Genomic DNA, 18,363 nt, shown 5'->3' with positions numbered 1-18,363 from the left:
TGTATTCTACTTTTCCTTGGATAAAGAAACCTGTATAGTACACTTGGGAAGGTCTGCTTCTCGCGCAGCAGCATCTGAAAGCAACACTTGGTTGACATTAATGCTGGTGTAGACTCTCTCCCGGCTGCGAAGGAAACACGATCAATCTTGCGGGGTGGGGAGGGAGAGTCGTCCTGTCTGCGTGCGCGCCGCTTCCCCCGCTGCACTCACCGCTTGCGTGCTCGGAGAGAGTGGAGACTGACGTCTGGCCCATGTCTTGGTCCTGGCAGAGGGCCGGGGGTCCTACAATCAGGCCGCCCTCTGGGTCCTTCGGTAAGGTCTCCTCTCCCACGGAAGCTCCCGAGGGCTCATGGCACCTTCTCCCGGCGCTCGCTCGCTGGCTCGCTGCAACTAGCAGCCTCCTCCTTGCAACTTCTGCTGCCTCCCCTTGCGCGCGAGTTGCTAAGCCCTCCTCCGGCTCCTCCCTCCGCCTGTTGCTGCTGCCGCCCAGCTCAGCCGAATGCCTGTCATTCCTCTATGCAGATTAACTCGGGCCAAAGGGAGCGAGCCCCGAGCTGGTACAGCCACGCCAGGCTCCCTCGCCGAGATCATCCGGCGCCACAACAGTTGCAGTGTGTGGCTTTAAGCTGCTCGCACAAAGAACTCGGTGTTAAACGACCGTATAGGGCTCGGCTGACAAAAAAAGGAAAGTACTTAGTCGTGGCATTTAAGTTTGCAAAAAGGTCTTGTTTTCCCCAAAGGGGCTTATCCCTGCTCAGTTTCCCGACCTTAGAGGGCCGCTTTCATGCACTTCTGCTGGCGCTAACTGCTGCTATAGGTTAGATAATTTCCTCTAGAGAGGTAGATATCCTAGCCTCTTGCAGCAAAAGGAAAGAGTCCTTTGGGCCTTAAATACTAAAGGATTTGCAGTGCCACAAAAAAAGTGTTTTTAGACCTTTGGACTAATTTACAGTTCCGTCAATAAAGCATTGCGCTTTCGAATAATGGATAAAAATCTGAGCAAGTGTCTGGGACCTGAACTGCACCATGCATCAGCTCCTGTAGGGAACTGATATGGGACTGAAACACAAAGGGATTCCAGCATTAGGATTTAAAAAAGAGAGAGAGAACGGGTACTCATGTCTTCACTTGGTGAGTCACAACACTTCCTTGCATACAAAAGTTCAAACTGCATTGCTCAGGAAAATGCATCTTACACATCTCCGCACCTGCTTTGCTAATCTGGTGCTGGACAGCAGGCAAAATCTAAAATTAATTCCATAAGCTGTTTCATACCCTCTCTAGAAAAATCCGATTGTAACTTTGAATTGGATTTTGTACCTTAATCTAGTGGCAAATAATTACTTCTGTATCTTGCATAACTTTGTTCTGTGCTTCATTTCCTATTGTCTGGTGGTCAGGTGTCTTGGGAACAAAGGAAGCATCTTTTCATAGTTCGCAGTGCAAATTGTTTCCAGTACAGGTTGTAACAGGATATATACCGCGGATTATATACAAATGACTTCAATGGGTCTTATTCCCAGCTAAGTGGATAAAGAGTGTAGCCATAGATTTTCTCCGCTTAATAAAAAGGAAGTTTATATTAAGAACAAGTTCCTCTGTCCTTTAAAATTATGCTCATTTTCTTCTTGGTTAAAATATGCGAAGTAAACAAAACAAGTTTCACCAGCCATTTAAAAGGGGTTATTTAATATAAATGTTATTTCACATAAAACCACTTCTGGAAATCTAACAGAATAAAGCACAAGTTAAGCACTCATTTCCATGTTCTTTTTTCCCAGGGGGCAAAAAACTGTTTCACACTGAGCTGCCAAGCAGAGTAGCAGGCCATCACCTGGCCAGAGCCTCCCACCTCTAATCTGCTCAGCCATTCACAAAAATATGGTTGCATGCACCCCAGTCTCCAAGTGGCAAGAGACTCCAGGGGTTTCCGTTTCCTTGGAAAAAAGGAACACCCTGATGCAGCTGTAGCATCACAGTCTGATGCCTTCATCTGCCCCAGCTGCAACAAACATGTCTCTCCTGTCTCTGTCTCTACAGCAACAGCAGACGCTGTAACCCATGGGTAGGCAAACTAAGGCCCGGGGGGCGGATCTGGCCCAATCGCCTTCTAAATCCAGCCCGCGGACGGTCCGGGAATCAGAGTGTTTTTACATGAGTAGAATGTGTCCTTTTATTTAAAATGCATCTCTGGGTTATTTGTGGGGCATAGGAATTCATTTTTATTTTTTTCCTTTCCAAAATATAGTCCGGCCCCCCACAAGGTCTGAGGGACAGTGGACCAGCCCCCTGCTGAAAAAGTTTGCTGACCCCTGCTGTAACCTTCCAACAGTTTAACTTCACTCCCCCAAAGGCACAGTCTTCCATTGTTTCCAGAGACAAATATATCCCAACAAATCCTCCCTGGGAGCTGGGAAAAGACCCCATCCATACATCTCTATGACATATTTATCAACTGTCTTGATAAATATGTAAACTACCCTCACAGTTTTCAATTGGTATGAAAGTGTTTAAAATCTTTTAAATAAATAAAAATAAATTTAATTATTTTTAAAGCAAAAGAAAAATGTAGACAGTGTATGAAATATCAGCTGAAGGGCAAGCCAAGTAGCTGATCCAGCACTCACTATGCAGGTATGCACATCTGTCGTTTCAGTTGTGAAACAAGAGGAAGCCAGGCTCACATTTTATCAGGTTAGGAATTCTTTACAAGCTCTGTTTTCACATTATATTCATCTTTAACCTTAGATGTCCAAGGAGCAGGTCCTGTATGTCTTGAAGGCCTCCCTCCCTCTTAATTGGTCTAGAGAAGCATTTTGTCATGAAAACAGATTAGGTTGCAAACAGCAAATAGTTTGGCATGGGAAAAAGAATTCTTACAAGACATTATGGGCAAGTTGGTATAAGTCTATGAAAGCCACTTAAAAAAAAAAAGGCTACTAATCTCTTGTACACTGGCACCTACATCCATATAATTTATGTTAAACTATATGCTTTTGGGTTTTTCTATAACATAATTACATTATATTAGCTATTAATAATATAATAATGTCAATAGCAGCAAAAATATATTAAAAAAATTAAAAAGTGCAAGGAACAGGGAGTATACACTCCAAAAGAAGTGTAAATAAAAAATTATTTGTGCTTCTGAATATGAATAAAATTATTTGCTGGTCAAAACAGCATATATCATATTAGCAAGTGACTTAAACTGAGAATTTTAGAAAAGGAAGATTTCTGATAAATATGCCAAGACTGTTCAGCAGCTGCTTCTATTAAATACTTTGAAGTACAGTCATACCTCGGGTTACAGACGCTTCAGGTTGTGTTTATGGACCGCCGAAACCCGGAAGTACCAGAGTGGGTTACTTCCAGTTTTCGGCAGTCGTGCATGCACAGAAGCACTAAATCGTGCTTTGTGCATGCACAGAAGCGCCAAATCACAACCTGCGTGTGTGCAGATGCGCCGCTGCGGGTTGCAAACGTGAATCCCACTTGGATCACGTTCGCAACCCGAGCGTCCACTGTATTAGGTTCTTATTGTGTACCACCAACAGGGTTCATTTTTTGTCTGTATTGTGATAAGAAATAAAAAAGTTACCGGTACATAAGAAGAATAGCAATGCCAAAATAGAACACTGGGGGCAAGTAAAAAAGTTCATAATGTCACTCTCAGGACACCGGAATACACTGGAGCACACACAAAAATTACATAAGGACTATGTCACACCACACAGCAAAATAAATAGTGAATATTACCAGTAGGGTTTGTTGAACTTTCCTTCTTGTATACTTATTAAAGTAAGGAAAACAAAATATACAACAATACAATTATTTAAAGGTGAGTTTTGGTAAGCAATCCAGAGTGACAACATTTATACCAACTAGCTTATGTAAAAGAAATGCAAATGGAACACAGGAAGCTGCCTATACAGAGTCAGACCATTGGTCCATCTAGCTCAGTACTGTCTACACAGACTGGCAGCAGCTCTCCAGAATTTGAGGACATCCAGCAGGAATTTGCATTACCGTAATTCCTTTTGAAACAGAACTTTCCATGCACTAGGTATCAGTGTTGTGATTTTCATCTCTTTTCCCCTTACATTTTTAATAGCTATATTGCTTGCTTTCCGTTATATGGTGTCTACAATAAATGATCCTATCTAGTTATTTTTTTCATTTTATTAAGGAAAAAACTGTATGTTACTTAATTGTACGTAAAACCTCTAAGTGGTTTGTTTGTCTATTCTGCTTTGTTAAACCATCAGTATCCAGCCATTTTAACTCTGCAGACAAAAGCCAGGTTATATGTTTGATTTTTTTTTAAAAAAAAATCCTTCCTGACCTTAAATCAAGACTTTGGAGTATAATTGGTGCTTGGTATCGTACGCTAAAGAACAAAATGCCAGATGTAATTTTTAAAGTTTCTGTTTTATATCATTTTATGTCACAGTTGAGTGCAGTATAAACACAATGGTGGCCTGCATTCCATAAATATTTGTTCTTGCTACCAGACAGATTTTGTATTGTTTCTCCAATGATATTTATTTAGAACTGCTTGTGTGAGAGAGACATATAGATCTATGGAACCACGTAAAGCCATTATTTCTGAATAAAAATAGTTTTGTGGTCACGATGCAGGTCTAGCAAACAGGTCTGTGATTGGCATTCATTCCAGAATATTGGCCATCAGCAAAATGCCAACATTTTAATGCTTTACTAATTGGTCACAATTCTGTAGCAAATTCCCAAAGTCAAACATGATATTCTTATTAACCATGACATTCACTCCATGGCAATTATGAAATGCTCACAGCAACAAGGAGGGGTGGCTCTGACTTATAAAACAAAACAAAACTTTAAACTATATTTATATGTTCACCCAGTGATTGGGGTGTATGGGGTGTTAGGAGAGGGGTAGTAGCTCTGGTGGGGTACATGTTGTGCTCCTTCTGGGATATTTTGCCCGCCTTTGCTCCCCACCCTGCACTCATGTCATGGACTGGCTGGATGCAAAGGAGTGGGGGGGAGCACCAACTGGATAACCCCCATGGGACCCCCCAGGGGAAGAAGGCTCAGAACCAGGGGGCTGGTGTTGAGACAACAATGAGTGGTCAGAGGGAGGAAAAGGAGAAGAATGGGAGGAGTGTCAGAAGCTGAAAGGTCAAGAGAGTTTAGTAAGGAGAAAGAGGCTAGGGCAGAAAGTAGTCCAGGCTCAGAGGCAGAAGAGGAGGCTGGAGAGGAAGGGGCCCAGCACTAAAGGTTTGCTCTGGAGGGTTAGGGGACACTGGGAGCAATGTGAGGAGCTTCAGAAATGGCCTCCCACTGTATCATAAGCTTTCTGTGGATGGAAAGAGTTTGTAGAAGGGTCAGTCATGACCCAAACCAATACCACTTAAACCAGTGATGCCAAAATACATCCACCAAGAGGCCACTAATTTGTTTATTTTTAAATGGGACTGGCACCTGGGTTGCTGAAGAGGACAGCAGGAAGGGCCTTCTTCCACTGCTGCATTTTGAACCTCTAACTTGGGGGGGGGGGAGAGGGAACTTTTCACAAACTACAGCCACAATAAGCCATCTACTCCCTCCTATTCCCGCTTCCTTTTTGTTTTATGTTTTAAATTAGATTGGGAACCTGCAGGGAGAGAAACAAAGTAATCTAGGAGCACCCGGCAATTTTATGTGCTTTTATTAATATGATGAGGTGCCATAGCCTTGTCTGTGTTATGGAACCAGCCAAACAGGAACCAGGACAGCAATGAAAAACATAATACTAAAGAGGCCAAATAAGAACTAGTCATGTTAGAGCTGGAATGGGGGAGCTGTGGCCCTCCAAATACTGCATTCCAATTCCCACCAACCCCAACCAGCATGGTCAATAGTCTGGGATGATGAGGATTGAAGACCAAAGGTATTTGGAGACCCATAGCCCCTGTAGGCAACTCCTGGAATCACAGGGTTGAAAGGGAAAACATCTGATATGTTTGGGAAGAGATTCCCTAGCTAGCGTTGCATACCGTATTTGCTGTAGTAGTGCATGCCACTCCTTGTGCTAATATCACTACCGTAGCTTAGCAGCATTGGACTTCTAGAAATATAACATGGGATCAAAGCAGGACCTGATTATTTTCAGCTACTTTGAACCTTTGTTATAGAGGCAGATACTGATATTTAAAAATTAAAAAAAAAGTCTTGCAGATATGTTCACATGGACATCACCAGAACTTATTAAGCAAAATAATAGCGCATCCGAAAATGATAAAGAATTGCTGCTTTGAACATGACAATAGCCCTTTAAAAACCATTCCATCCAGGAAGGCTGATGTTTGAATTTCTAATACACAACATGGTGTCTTTATTTCATATCTTTCAGCATCTACAGGTCCTATTGAACTCAATGCATTTACACAAGTACCACCATCACTTTACTGCCTATAAAATGCAAAAATGAGGCAAAACCCAAAGGCTGAAAAGGAGATAATGATAATCTAGTCCACCCAGCTGCTCTAAAGTGGAATCCTCCACGAAGCAGCAAACATCTGCTCTAGACATTAACACCCATCATCTAGGTTATCACATGCTGTGCACAGGTGATAGTCACAAACAAGGTGCTGTACCCTACAGATACCTGTAAAATATAGTGAGTGGTCTAGAAAACATTCTATCCACACTAACCTCAACTTGCTTCTTTCCAAGAAGCTGAGCAGCTGGGTTTTAAAGAAGAGTATTGGAAAACACATTTAGGTTAGGAACATTAAGTGCATAGCAAAGCACAGACAGTGCGTAATGCTTACTGAAAGCCAGCTTAGTTTTTGACCTGTGATATTTAATGTTCAATAAAATGAGGTGGGCAGCAATGTATTGTGTTTCTCCTCTGAAAACATGCCTCACTTTTGTGAAATGCCGCCTCTGCACTCAATATTTTAGGTTCCTTTCTATTTTATTGTGCCTCCAACCAGATTAAGGACTGCTGCTGTTATGCCTGTGTATGTGGATAAAGCACTACAGGATGAAATGCTAATGATGATGTTAAAGAACTTTTATTTTATGAAAAAGCAATAGGATTTGTAAAACTGAACTGCATAATTGCTAATACAGCCATAAGGTACAACAGCTTAGAAATGTGGTATTTTGTAAAAGGCAAAAGATTTATACAATCTGAAGAGAAACCAGAGTATGATGAAATTATACAATTGAATATAAATATAGATGGGAAACGGCTATGTATTGTGAGTACTTATCTACTTTTAAGGGTTTTCACTTATGATCTTTTTCTTTTGCTTCTTTATTCTTTCTTTGTTCTTTTTTTCTTTTTTCTGATGTCTTATCTTTCATTTCACTGCTTTATTGTGAATGGCATTTTATGGAGGTATGGATGGCTGTGAATATGAGAAGAGACAAAATATTCTCTAATTCTTTTTTCTTGGTTGGATGTATTTTCTTTTTCTTTTGTATTTTCTTTTGTTGTGAATATGTATGTTTTCTAATTTGTACTTAATAAAAATATTAATAAAAAAATAAATGTGGTATTTTGGGTATTCAAGAGGTAGGAAGAAGCATAGTTAACCCTCTCCCACAAGATATAGTAATGGCCACCAAAATGGATGGCTTCAAAAGAGCTTAGACAAACTCATTGAGAATATGGTTATTAATGGATACTATTGATGATGACTAGGTTCCACTGTTGTAGACAGCATGCCATTGAATACCAGTCACTGGGGACCGTAATTGGACCAGTGCTATTGTACTCATGTCCTGCTTGCAGGCTTCCCATAGGCACCTGGTTGGCCACTGTGAGAACAGGATCCTGGGCTAGATGGGCCTTTGGCCTGATCCAGCAAGCCTGTTCTTATGTTCATTCAGTGGCCACCAGCTGTTGTGCTGCCCTCTTCAGATCAGTAGAACAGTACCACTTCAGTGTCACTGGTAAAGAAAAAATATTTTATATGTGTTGTATATGTGATATAATACTGCGACACCAGATGGCGCTGTGGAGTCCCATCTTTCCCTACCGGATTTCCCTCTATGAGTTTACAACGGGTTTAACCGAATCACTTCTTTGACATGTATCGATCCAGCCCATGTCTCCTACAATCTTAAGTACTTTAAATCCTTTCAGCAGAAACTGACATATTCATAGAATCACAAAATTGTACAAAAGGGACCCCGAGGGTCATTTAGTCCAACCCCCTGCAATGCAGGAAACTCAGCTAAAGCATCCATGATCCAACCTCTGTTTAAAAACCTCCAAGGAAGGAGAGCCCACCACCTTCTGAGGGAGTCCCTCCCAGTGTCAAACAGTTCTTGGCACCAGAAAGTTCTTCCTGATGTTTAGTCAGAATCGCCTTTCCTGTAACTTGAAGCAATTGGTTCAGGTCCCACCCTCCAGAGCAGGAGAAAACAAGCTTGCCACTCCAAAGATGGGCCCACTATTCAAGGGTCTCTAAATACTAGCCAAAAGAATTGTGAAATGTCAACTGGTCTCCACAAAAGAAACTAAACTGTCCTGACATATTTTTGTGCATTAAAATTGGCAGCACACTTCATTCTTACACTCAAAAGTACTTGGCTGCTGCCAGTTTTAATCTAGAGAAAGTGTACCTCAGGCAACAAAACACTGTATTAAAGGCAATAAAGGTCTGGCTCAGTCCTAGCCAGTGTGGGCAAATCCTGGAACATTTTAAAGAGTATCAGAGATTCAGAAGGCAACATTTGGGGGAAAACAAGAACTCCTGCAGGTAAGCAGACAGGCTGTACAGCTTTACAAGACCATGCCACTATCTTTTAAAACAAAAACAACAACCCTCTAGGTTTATCTGCACATTGCTCTTGAAAAGACAGTGAACACTTCTATAAACCTTCCAGTACAGTATTTAATGAATATTTCATTATTATTCCAGTAAAGCCTTTTAGAAGAACATACAACACAATTACATACAATTGCTCCCTAACCACAAGAGAAAGAGCATTTTCTGGCTAGGACATAGACATGAAGCAAACCATTTGCAGCTCAACTTACAGATGGAGTGAGTCAAAATAGTAAAAATGTGCACATAATATTTCATTCGGGACTTCTGGGCAACCTGAACAGTGAATTCTGCACAGTGGGTTGAGACTCACCTGTGGCTCTTTGGGGGCAGGAGCTGCATAGGTAGCTCACTAGGTACCAGTAAGCGGGGATAAGATAATGTCAGGAAAAGGTAATGGAGGGAAAGAGGATTCCAGATCAGAAGTTGGATTGGCTGGGAGATCCCATGCAGAAGCAGAGTTTTCATGGCAAAGCAGTTTGGGAACCGTTATGTCCAGTAAATTACAAAAGATACATTTTAGGTTAAAACTGGAGGTTGAATTCTGCTTACCAATTATCCTTCAGCTGATTCATTGTCTGATTCGAGGACAATTTTGATAACAAAAGCCTGACTCACCAATGCTGATATACCTAAATTGCTATTTCTAGCACTAAATAGCCAGAGCCAGCTGCTGTGTGCAGGACTGTTTAGTTCTATGCCAAAAATAGTAGCTATTCAGAAAGATATGTCAGGTATGTAGCCAGACTGATTTTTTCTCTCTGTCTATGGTTTACAGTTTAGTTGGAAAAACAACTAAAGTGTGTGTTAACCTGACAACTCAGAACAGAGTTTCCAAAACATTACTGTGCAGACATTGGGAAGGTGATTTGTTACAGAAGGCCTATATTTTATCTTATTTATTGAATTGATATCCCACCTTCCTCCCAAATGGTGCTTTCTCTTGCTTACATGCATATGTTAGTTCATTTGATCACCACACACACACACACACACACACACACACACACACATTATATATATTTGGAGGAATAGAAGGACTGAGATAGATGTGAAGGCTCACAGTGCAAGGGGAAAATGACAAGGTAAACTGAACCTGGTTGTTAGGTTGTGTGGCAGATTAGGTGCCTAGCCAGCCTGGAAAGAATGAGGAGATTGACAGAATGATTCCTCAGGGCAGGGAAGCTGCGGGAAATGCCACATTGTCACCCTTCTTCCTGTAATGTGCAGATTCACTTACCTCTTGTGATATTGTCACATTGTGTGCTCTCTCGTTCCCTCTGCCAGCAGCTGCAAATGGCATGGAGCAGGGGCAGTGATATGCCTGCAAGCGAAACTACACGTTACAGGGAGAGATGGAAGCATGTGAAACAGGGATGCCATTTTCAGCAGCCACCCCACATCTGCCATGATGCACTGAGCAAGACTGCAAGGGGTAATTTTCATACTGTTAGACCACACTGTCTGTATTTCCATCTCAGTTAGCCCCAACTTCATTTCACACCTGTTAATGCTTATCTCTTGCTTTGCCCTGTGATGAAACCTGTACATGTGGATGTGCTGCAGTGTTTTCCATGAGGATATTTATAATTATTTTCTTTTTAATTGTTTGGCTACAAGAATAAATTTGTCACCCAGTTTGATTGCTAATTGTTGTTAGCTATGCAGGCTGTAGAACAGATATATTTGGTCTTCCAAAAGCAGTGATGTTATATTACTGCAAATGAAAAATATAGCTCTGCAACGTCACCATAGGGTGTGTGGGTGGCAGGCTCCGAAAGCTGCAGCATGATATTTTCACCATTACTTTAGCTCTCCCTTATTTTTATATGGCATTTTATCCCTGTGCCGCTGATTCTATAAAAGCACTGATGCTATAGAATTTCTATCTCACAGGAGTGACCCAGTTCACACATAACACTAAGCCATGGTTTGGTTTAGTGTTACATGGCTTAGTGTTACATGCAAACAAGGCCAGTGTGTGGCTAACAGATGAGTCCAGCCCAAATAACGTTTAAATGCCAAAGTACTTTATTCTGGGTACTAAATATCACTCTTCAATTTAAAAGCACAGATGAACTTTCATGGGTGTTACAATGTGTGGTAGTCCACAGGACCAGGCAATGATCCAACAATGGGCCTGGTCACAGATGCCGATTTTCTCATTAACTGGCTTCTTGTTTTAGTCTAAATTGGATATAGTCAGAATGGTGTGAATTAAGGAGTACTAAACTGATGTATGGAAGTAAGAGCTGGACCATAAAGAAGGCTGATCACCGAAGAATTGATGCTTTTGAATTATGGTGCTGGAGGAGACTCTTGAGAGTGCCATGGACTGCAAGAAGATCAAACCTATCCATTCTGAAGGAAATCAGCCCTGAGCGCTCACTGGAAGGACAGATTGTGAAGCTGAGGCTCCAATACTTTGGCCACCTCATGAGAAGAGAAGACTCCTTGGAAAAGACCCTGATGTTGGGAAAGATGGAGGGCACAAGGAGAAGGGGACAACAGAGGACGAGACGGTTGGACAGTGTTCTCAAAGCTACCAGCATGAGTTTGACCAAACTGCGGGAGGCAGTGGAAGACAGGAGTGCCTGGCGTGCTCTGGTCCATGGGGTCACAAAGAGTCAGACATGACTAAACGACTAAACAACAACAACAACAAACTGAAACGTGTTACATGTCAACCAAGGCAGGAAGTACTAGAAGTCGCTGCAAGAGTCTGTCAACTGAGGCAGGCTCATAACACTGGAGAGCTTCTGAATCTTAATCCTCAATTGACCACTGTTTAGTAGAACAAAAGCAGCCAGCTGGGGCAATGGGTGATTCACACAAATATAACATACTGGAAGAATTAACTGGATCAAAAGAATGGGCACATTTCACCAACAGACCTCATTTAGTACCAAGATCTCTACCAGACATAGTGAAGAAGAGTTCTTAAACAAAAGGAAGCTGGTTTGGTTTGCCCTTTGTAGGCAATAACTCATATTGTAATTTCAAAGAAAAATGTGTTATAGACTTTCTTAGCTTCTTTCTTTTCCTTGGTAAACAAATTCCTAGTTCACCATCCTGATACGCTGTTTCAAAACACAAGGGACAACTTAAGAAAGCAACAATTGATGTTGCTATCAGATGCTTGGAGCATTTCAATACTAGTTAATTAAAGCAAGCCAGACAGCAATATCCTTGTGAAATAGAAAAAGAAATGATGCCCCTAAACCAAACAAGGATAATTTAGGACCTAAAGCTATCCTCAGAGAAAGAATAAGAACAACAAAGAAGAACTGGTTTCTATGGTTTTCAAACATCAGCTTCTGTCCTCCCTCTGCCCCCTCCCCCCCCACAAAAAAGTTTCAGTCATATTTATTTTTAGTCTCATAAATGCTCATATAGCTACACTGTATGGAGTGGACAGTGCCATATAGTTTAGGATTAAAGTGACATCTTTTGACAGGGTTTCAAGAATCTGTAGTAGTGAGATAATTTTTTTAACTAGGAGAAATGGGCAGTTCTGCCTGTTTCATTTGCTTGCCTATGCTGAGGTATGTCTGACATGAAACCGGAATTTTGCCTAGTCATGGAATATTAGTCATGTCATTGTATTAAATTCCTGCATCTTAATGGACCTCAGTTATGTCAGCTGGCTTGTTCACAGACCTAACAAGTTTGTTTTAAAGTTTGTGCTAGTATGAGAGGTTCCCTCGCTCTGTTGATAAAATGTAAATGAAACCATAATTATGGTCTTAACTGCAGCTCTATTGAAAGTGTGTGTGCAGTGCAATAGGAACAGAATTTAAATCCAAAGTCCTGAACACACTTACTAGAGAGTAAGGGCCATTGAATAAAGAGGAACTTACTTCAGATTGAACATGTGTAGGATTGAGCTGTACGCTTGCAAGCCTAAGCATGTCTACTTCATTTAATTGGGCTTACTCTCAGGTAAGTGGGGTTAGGATTGTAGCCTCTGAAAGGAAAATAAATATAACATGGGTGCACCAGATCTGCATAGCTCAAATGGGCAATCATAGCTTTGTACTCAACAAATTGCCTGGTATATGTCACCAGGAATTCTGCACAGGTGAATAAATGGGCTGGTTCCCACTCTGGCTAGCATGCAAACCAAGAAGGATGACCTAGAAGGGACATGTCTCTTTTGCTTAGTGGATTAAAAAAAAAAAAAGTTTGCCAAGAAGCTAGCAAACATATTGAACACAATACAAGAACCATCCTTGGCTAAGCACTACTTAGAAATTTAAATGGAAGTAGGCTGCTTCCCAGCCTTTTCAATTCTCATTTTGAACTTCCCCTTCAACTCCTTAGATGTGCTATTTTAACACAAAACTACGTTCTAAAGTCAAGCCATCAAAAAGAGATTAAAGTGCACATTATTCCTAAATTAGAGCAACAGCTATATATTTAAAATTGAATAACCATGTGTTTATATTGAATAACAGACACAGTGTTTCTCTTTTAGAGTGAATGTATATTAAAGTTATTCCCACCGCTAAAAGGTGTTTGATAATTACATGAATTCTATTCTGCCTCCCCTCCCTACCCCTGCTATCCTAAGTACACTTACTATTCAACTCAGTGGGTTTTACTTCTGAGTAAACATGGGGCTGCATATTGCATATCACCAGGTCTGTGACCCTCAGCCTCATAAGAAGGGGGAAAGGGTTTAAAAGGTGAATTTGAAGAATACCAGCATTGCAGACAGAAAAAGCAAGCATCTGACAGCAGCACACAGAGAAGACACAAATTAATACTGTAGTTCAGCCAAGCATTAATGTCTGATTAGTTTCACTTACCAGTAGTATCCATTTCTTCTTTCTTCGCAAAGCCAGAAAAACAGCTAAGGCTCATTTCCTTCCCCCACCCCTCTCTCTAACAAAGCGCCCTGCCCATCTCTGATTATTAGCCCTTGCTGGCAGCCAGTGCTTGCACTGACTACTGCAGACATCACCACGGAAATTTATATCTCTAAGGATGACAAAACAGCCATTAGCTCCATTACAAGCAGATTATGCAAGCCTATCAAAGATACAGCGAACTTCGCCAAGGTATTCACTTTGGGGAAAGGAGTGGGGAGGACTCAAATCCAGCACAACTACACAAGATTCGCCCCCCCCCAAAAAAAACTTGATAGTATTGCCTATACAATTCTGAGAGAGTTTTAACTCACTTTCCTGAAACAGCAGTGTTGAAAAAAGAAATTCTATGCTAGGGATAATCAGGAAAAGAATTTTAAAAGTCAGTATCATTAAGCTTTTTATATGCATTTATGACCTTGCCACTTTTAGTTGACATGCATAGCTACAATACTCATGTTAATTTTCAGTGTGTATGTTTGCATGTGTGCATGTACAAGTTTATTGCTTAGGCTTAAGAGTCATATTCCATACCATTCAGAAGCCTACAGGAAGTGGCAGAAAATCATCAGAACTGGGAATTTAATGGCATAGATGCAGAATAGTAGGTCGTCGTCTGTCCCCCACCCCCCGCCAAGCTTCACACTTGTTCTTTATCAACATGAAGGCTGGTTTACGCAGTCTACTATTGTGGCGATATAGTGGTTGCTATCCTGTTTCTGTTCTTCCTATGCACACAGTCGTTTGTTAGATTTAAATGAACAATGCATGAAAAATCCTTTTACAGTGGTACCTCTGGTTAAGAACTTAATTCATTCCAGAGGTCCGTTCTTAACCTGAAACCGTTCTTAACCTGAGGTACCACTTTAGCTAATGGGGCCTCCCACTGCCACCACACAATTTCTGTTCTCATCCTGAGGTAAAGTTCTTAACCTGAGGTACCACTTCTGGGTTAACGGAGTCTGTAACCTGATGCGTTTGTAACCCGAGGTACCACTGTATTTTATTTGCTCCCTAGAGCAGTCTTGCAGTTATTAAAACTACTGATAACAAAGACTAATCTCTGGTCTTCCTCCTTTAAATATATTCTGCAACCTCATCTCTCATAAGTATTCCAACCAGGCACACTCATTGTACCAATTACTATCAAACAGGGTGGCCCGTCCTGTTTCATCTCCCCCTGCCACTGCCGCCCTGCCTCCCCCCAAAGCCTTGCTTACTACGGTCACGCAGCAGCTTCTAGGTTCCAGCAGCGCCCGCCCCCCCATGGGAGAAGTGGCAGCGATTTCTCTTGAAATATACTCAGAGTCGAGAGTGGATTTCATGCTCTTTATTCAGCTCATAGTGGTGAGGAGGAATGGAAGTTTCCCCAAAGTATCTGCTTTATATACATTATTTACACAATGGGCTGCACGTGATTGGCTAATTCCGGAATTCTCCTGTAGGCCAATCAGGTTGTGGATTCACTTCCATCTGGAGCTGGATTGGGTGGCTCCTGCAGACCAATCATACTGCTGCATTGTTCTCAGACCAATCAGACTGCTGCATTTTGAATCCTATTGTTCTAGGACCAATCAGACTGCTGCATTTTGGATTCTATTGTTCTAGGACCAATCAGACTGCTGCATTTTGGATCCTATTCAACTCAGTACATAACATCTCTTCACTTCTCCAGTGGGGCAGGAGGAGGCCCTCAGTGGATAGGAGAGAAGCAATGGCAAGATCTTGCACAGAGCCCCATGACATTTTGCAATATTTCATGCGGCGTTCACAAGATCTCACCAGAATATGCCACCGCTCTCCTCACTTCTGCAGTGGTGGCAGGTGGGCACCTGCGGCAGTGGCACCCCATTGTGGCTCTGCTGTCTTGCCTCATGGGGAGGCTGGCCATGCTATTAAAGCACCATTCTCTATCTCCAGCTTTGGATTTTGGATAGTTGGGGAGTTCAGCAGGCAGTGTACAACCAATGTCCCCAGGACACTTTGATACTAGGGAATGAGCAGTCTTTGAATTAGTCTTCTGCAGCAGAAAGAAGCTCGCTGAGAACGATGCTTTATTGTAAGTCTGTTGGGGTCCAAAACCCACGTTACCAAGAAGCTTGGCACACCTGGAACTTTGCACATGCCCTGAGTCTGTCTGCGTGATCTGGCTTTGCTCTGAGCCATGTTGGTTGACAATCATTGTGGTGGGCACAGAAAGCCGTAGGGTGTGTGTCAGAGATAATACCAGCACATGTCAGGCAAAAGCAGGAGGCTGCACCATGAACTAATTAATTTCAGAATGTGACCAGCACTTTTGATTAATTCCCATTGGGAGTAAAGGACTTTACCCAGAAAACATACCCCACCATTGGACAACCACATTGCTTGCAAGTACAGCTGGCTGGACCACCACATTTTAGCTTATTTACTTTCTCTTTCCAATTTTATAAGTAAATGTGCTTGTTGGAAAACCATGCAATGTTTCTAGCAAATTAATTAAATTAATGTATTCTCAGCTGCTGCCAAAAGAGAACATGAGCACCTGCAAGGTTTGCTCTCTTGCTCCTATTCTGAAATTTGATTTCTGTTTGCAGTGCAGATATTCTTTAATTTTTAGCATTATGTATCTTCTGACTATGCCATTTCCAATGTCACTTTTAATGAGAGCTGCCAATTCTAGCAGTTACACTGAAGTCAGAACTTTACAGCATCAGGTTTCCGTCTTCACTGCTACAATGCAATAGGAACAGCTAAACAAGTTTTTCCTGACTGAGAAATGTTATCGGTCAGAATATAAACTTGAGAGCAATGCCTTATTTATCATGGTTTGAGAGCGCAGTTTTGGGAAGAGACTACTTGTTATGTACTGAAGTTCTCACCCTGGGTTAGCAGGGGGATACTGTAGATAGTTTTCACTTAGGTCCACATATGCAAATAAGGGATTGAAAGTGACGTTCAGTGATTGGAAAGTTACAGAAAATGGTTATTGTTGTGTTCTAGTGGAGCTCTATATAAGCAGGCTGGCTGAACCCTTCAGTTCAGTTCTGTTCTGGCCTGTGAATAAACAAGAGCTGTTTGAAGAATCGCTGTGTTGTCCGATATGTTCACCCACAACTTAACACTACTGTCACCATTTTAGCTCCTTTTCCTATCCTACAGGAAGAAAATGGTATTTAAAAATAGGTAAGAGAAGCTGCTGCGTCTAGGAGATCATGTTTACAAAATTTTAAAATAGCAGGGGCATCTGATGCTTTAACATATAGGAAGAATGTAACATTACAGTAATGATAGTTGTTGTTGGTGTAAGCAATGCAAGAATGAAGATGGCATATACTTCTTATGCCTGAAGATTGGAAATGGCTGAAGATCAAAAGATTTTGAAAAAGCATAACATACCCCATTAGTTTAAGTTATCCAATATACCATTCCACCAGATCCCTTAGTTATTTGGGGGTGGCAACGGGGTGTGTGTGTGTGTGGATATATGGAAGAGAAAGGAAAGCCTGATGACAGAGAAATTGTCTGGAATAAATTGACTGAAGCCAAGTTTCCAATTGCAAAGAAGTGACGGGACTTGAAAGTCTTGGAAGGTAGCAGAAATGTTGAAATTAATAGAATATATCGGGGGGGGGGGGGAGGAAACAGCATACAGTAGATTGGAGGTACAGAAGGCCTCTTCCACATGTAGATGGTCTTTTTCTGACTTAGTGCAAGAAGAGGTCCCTTCCAACTCTACAATTCTATGACTCTGTGACTAAAATCCAGATATGTACCTCTGTTTCCACAAAGCATTGCACCCCTCTTGCACAATACCACGTGTCGTCATCTAGCACCAGCACAGCAGCTTCCCAGAATTTCTCCCAACAGCACACCTCTGGGTCCAGCCCTGCACTGTTTCACAACTCACTAGTTCCTTTTATTATTATTTTAAAAGAAAAATATAGACATAATTTAAAATAATATTGATAGATTGTGGAGGTTTCTAATTATTTAGTGCAATCTGATTAATAGTTAAATGTTATTTGTATTACGCAAAATGAACTTGTAGATACAATGTGCTGTTACAGTTGTATGACTTTATGCTATTATATACTTAACTGGTCTTTCAAAATGGTGCAGACGAATTAATTTCATGATTATCCTTAAGGCGAACAGTCTTCAGGCAAAATCCAACAAAAATTCATGATTTAGGAGGCTCTGCTTTCTTCTTTTGCCTTATTTGGCAGATGGGTGGTGGTGCATATCCACTAATAAAAAAGGCTTTCTTTCTTGAATGAATGATGAGTCCAGAAGCACATACATCTTCAGTAGTATGAGAGAATGCCAAGAAATGATTAAGCAAGGATTGGGATTTCTTTCAGGTTCTCTCCAGCTCCTCCACTCACCCAGAGCCAAACTCCTTAAACTTGTCAGTCTTTAATACATCTGGTGAGAAACATCCTGCAGAATGCCAGATATTTACTTACAGCTCAATATTATGCATGTAAGTCCTGTAAAGTTCAATGGAATTTTCTAGGGAGTAAATGAACAGAGGAATGCAGTGTTGCAGCACATCCCTACATATTTACCTGGTATTAAGTCTCACGTCATTCAGTGGAGCTTACTCCCAGATAACTATGTATAGGATTTTAGTTTCATTCATTGCAGTTCTGAAGTTAAGTTCACTGTTGCGGCTGTGTTCATGATGGATTCAGTCAGAA

At 41.3% G+C, this 18,363-nt stretch overlaps 1 protein-coding gene across 5 annotated transcripts in view; it reads right to left on the bottom strand.

Annotated features, from left to right (window-relative positions):
• PHACTR2 (phosphatase and actin regulator 2) overlaps positions 1-18,363 on the bottom strand; it is an 88,904-nt gene that overhangs the window by 53,528 nt on the left and 17,013 nt on the right. Inside the window, exons 1-2 of one of the 5 annotated variants that reach the window (XM_083607699.1) lie at positions 13,622-13,649; positions 10,051-10,134 (exon numbers count right to left, since the gene is read on the bottom strand). In XM_083607699.1, the coding sequence (XP_083463825.1) occupies positions 10,051-10,134; positions 13,622-13,634 (97 nt within the window). In that variant the 5' untranslated portion in view covers positions 13,635-13,649. Of the gene's footprint in view, positions 1-210; positions 477-10,050; positions 10,135-13,621; positions 13,650-18,363 lie in introns of those variants that run through there. The other 4 variants (XM_083607698.1, XM_083607700.1, XM_083607702.1 and 1 more) reach the window with 4 other exon arrangements.

This window comes from Podarcis filfolensis (assembly GCF_964270895.1).
Source record: "Podarcis filfolensis genome assembly, chromosome: 3".
Taxonomy (NCBI): domain Eukaryota; kingdom Metazoa; phylum Chordata; class Lepidosauria; order Squamata; family Lacertidae; genus Podarcis; species Podarcis filfolensis.
The sequence above is the reverse complement of the archived record's forward strand: the minus strand, read 5'-3'. Positions and strand labels throughout refer to the sequence as shown.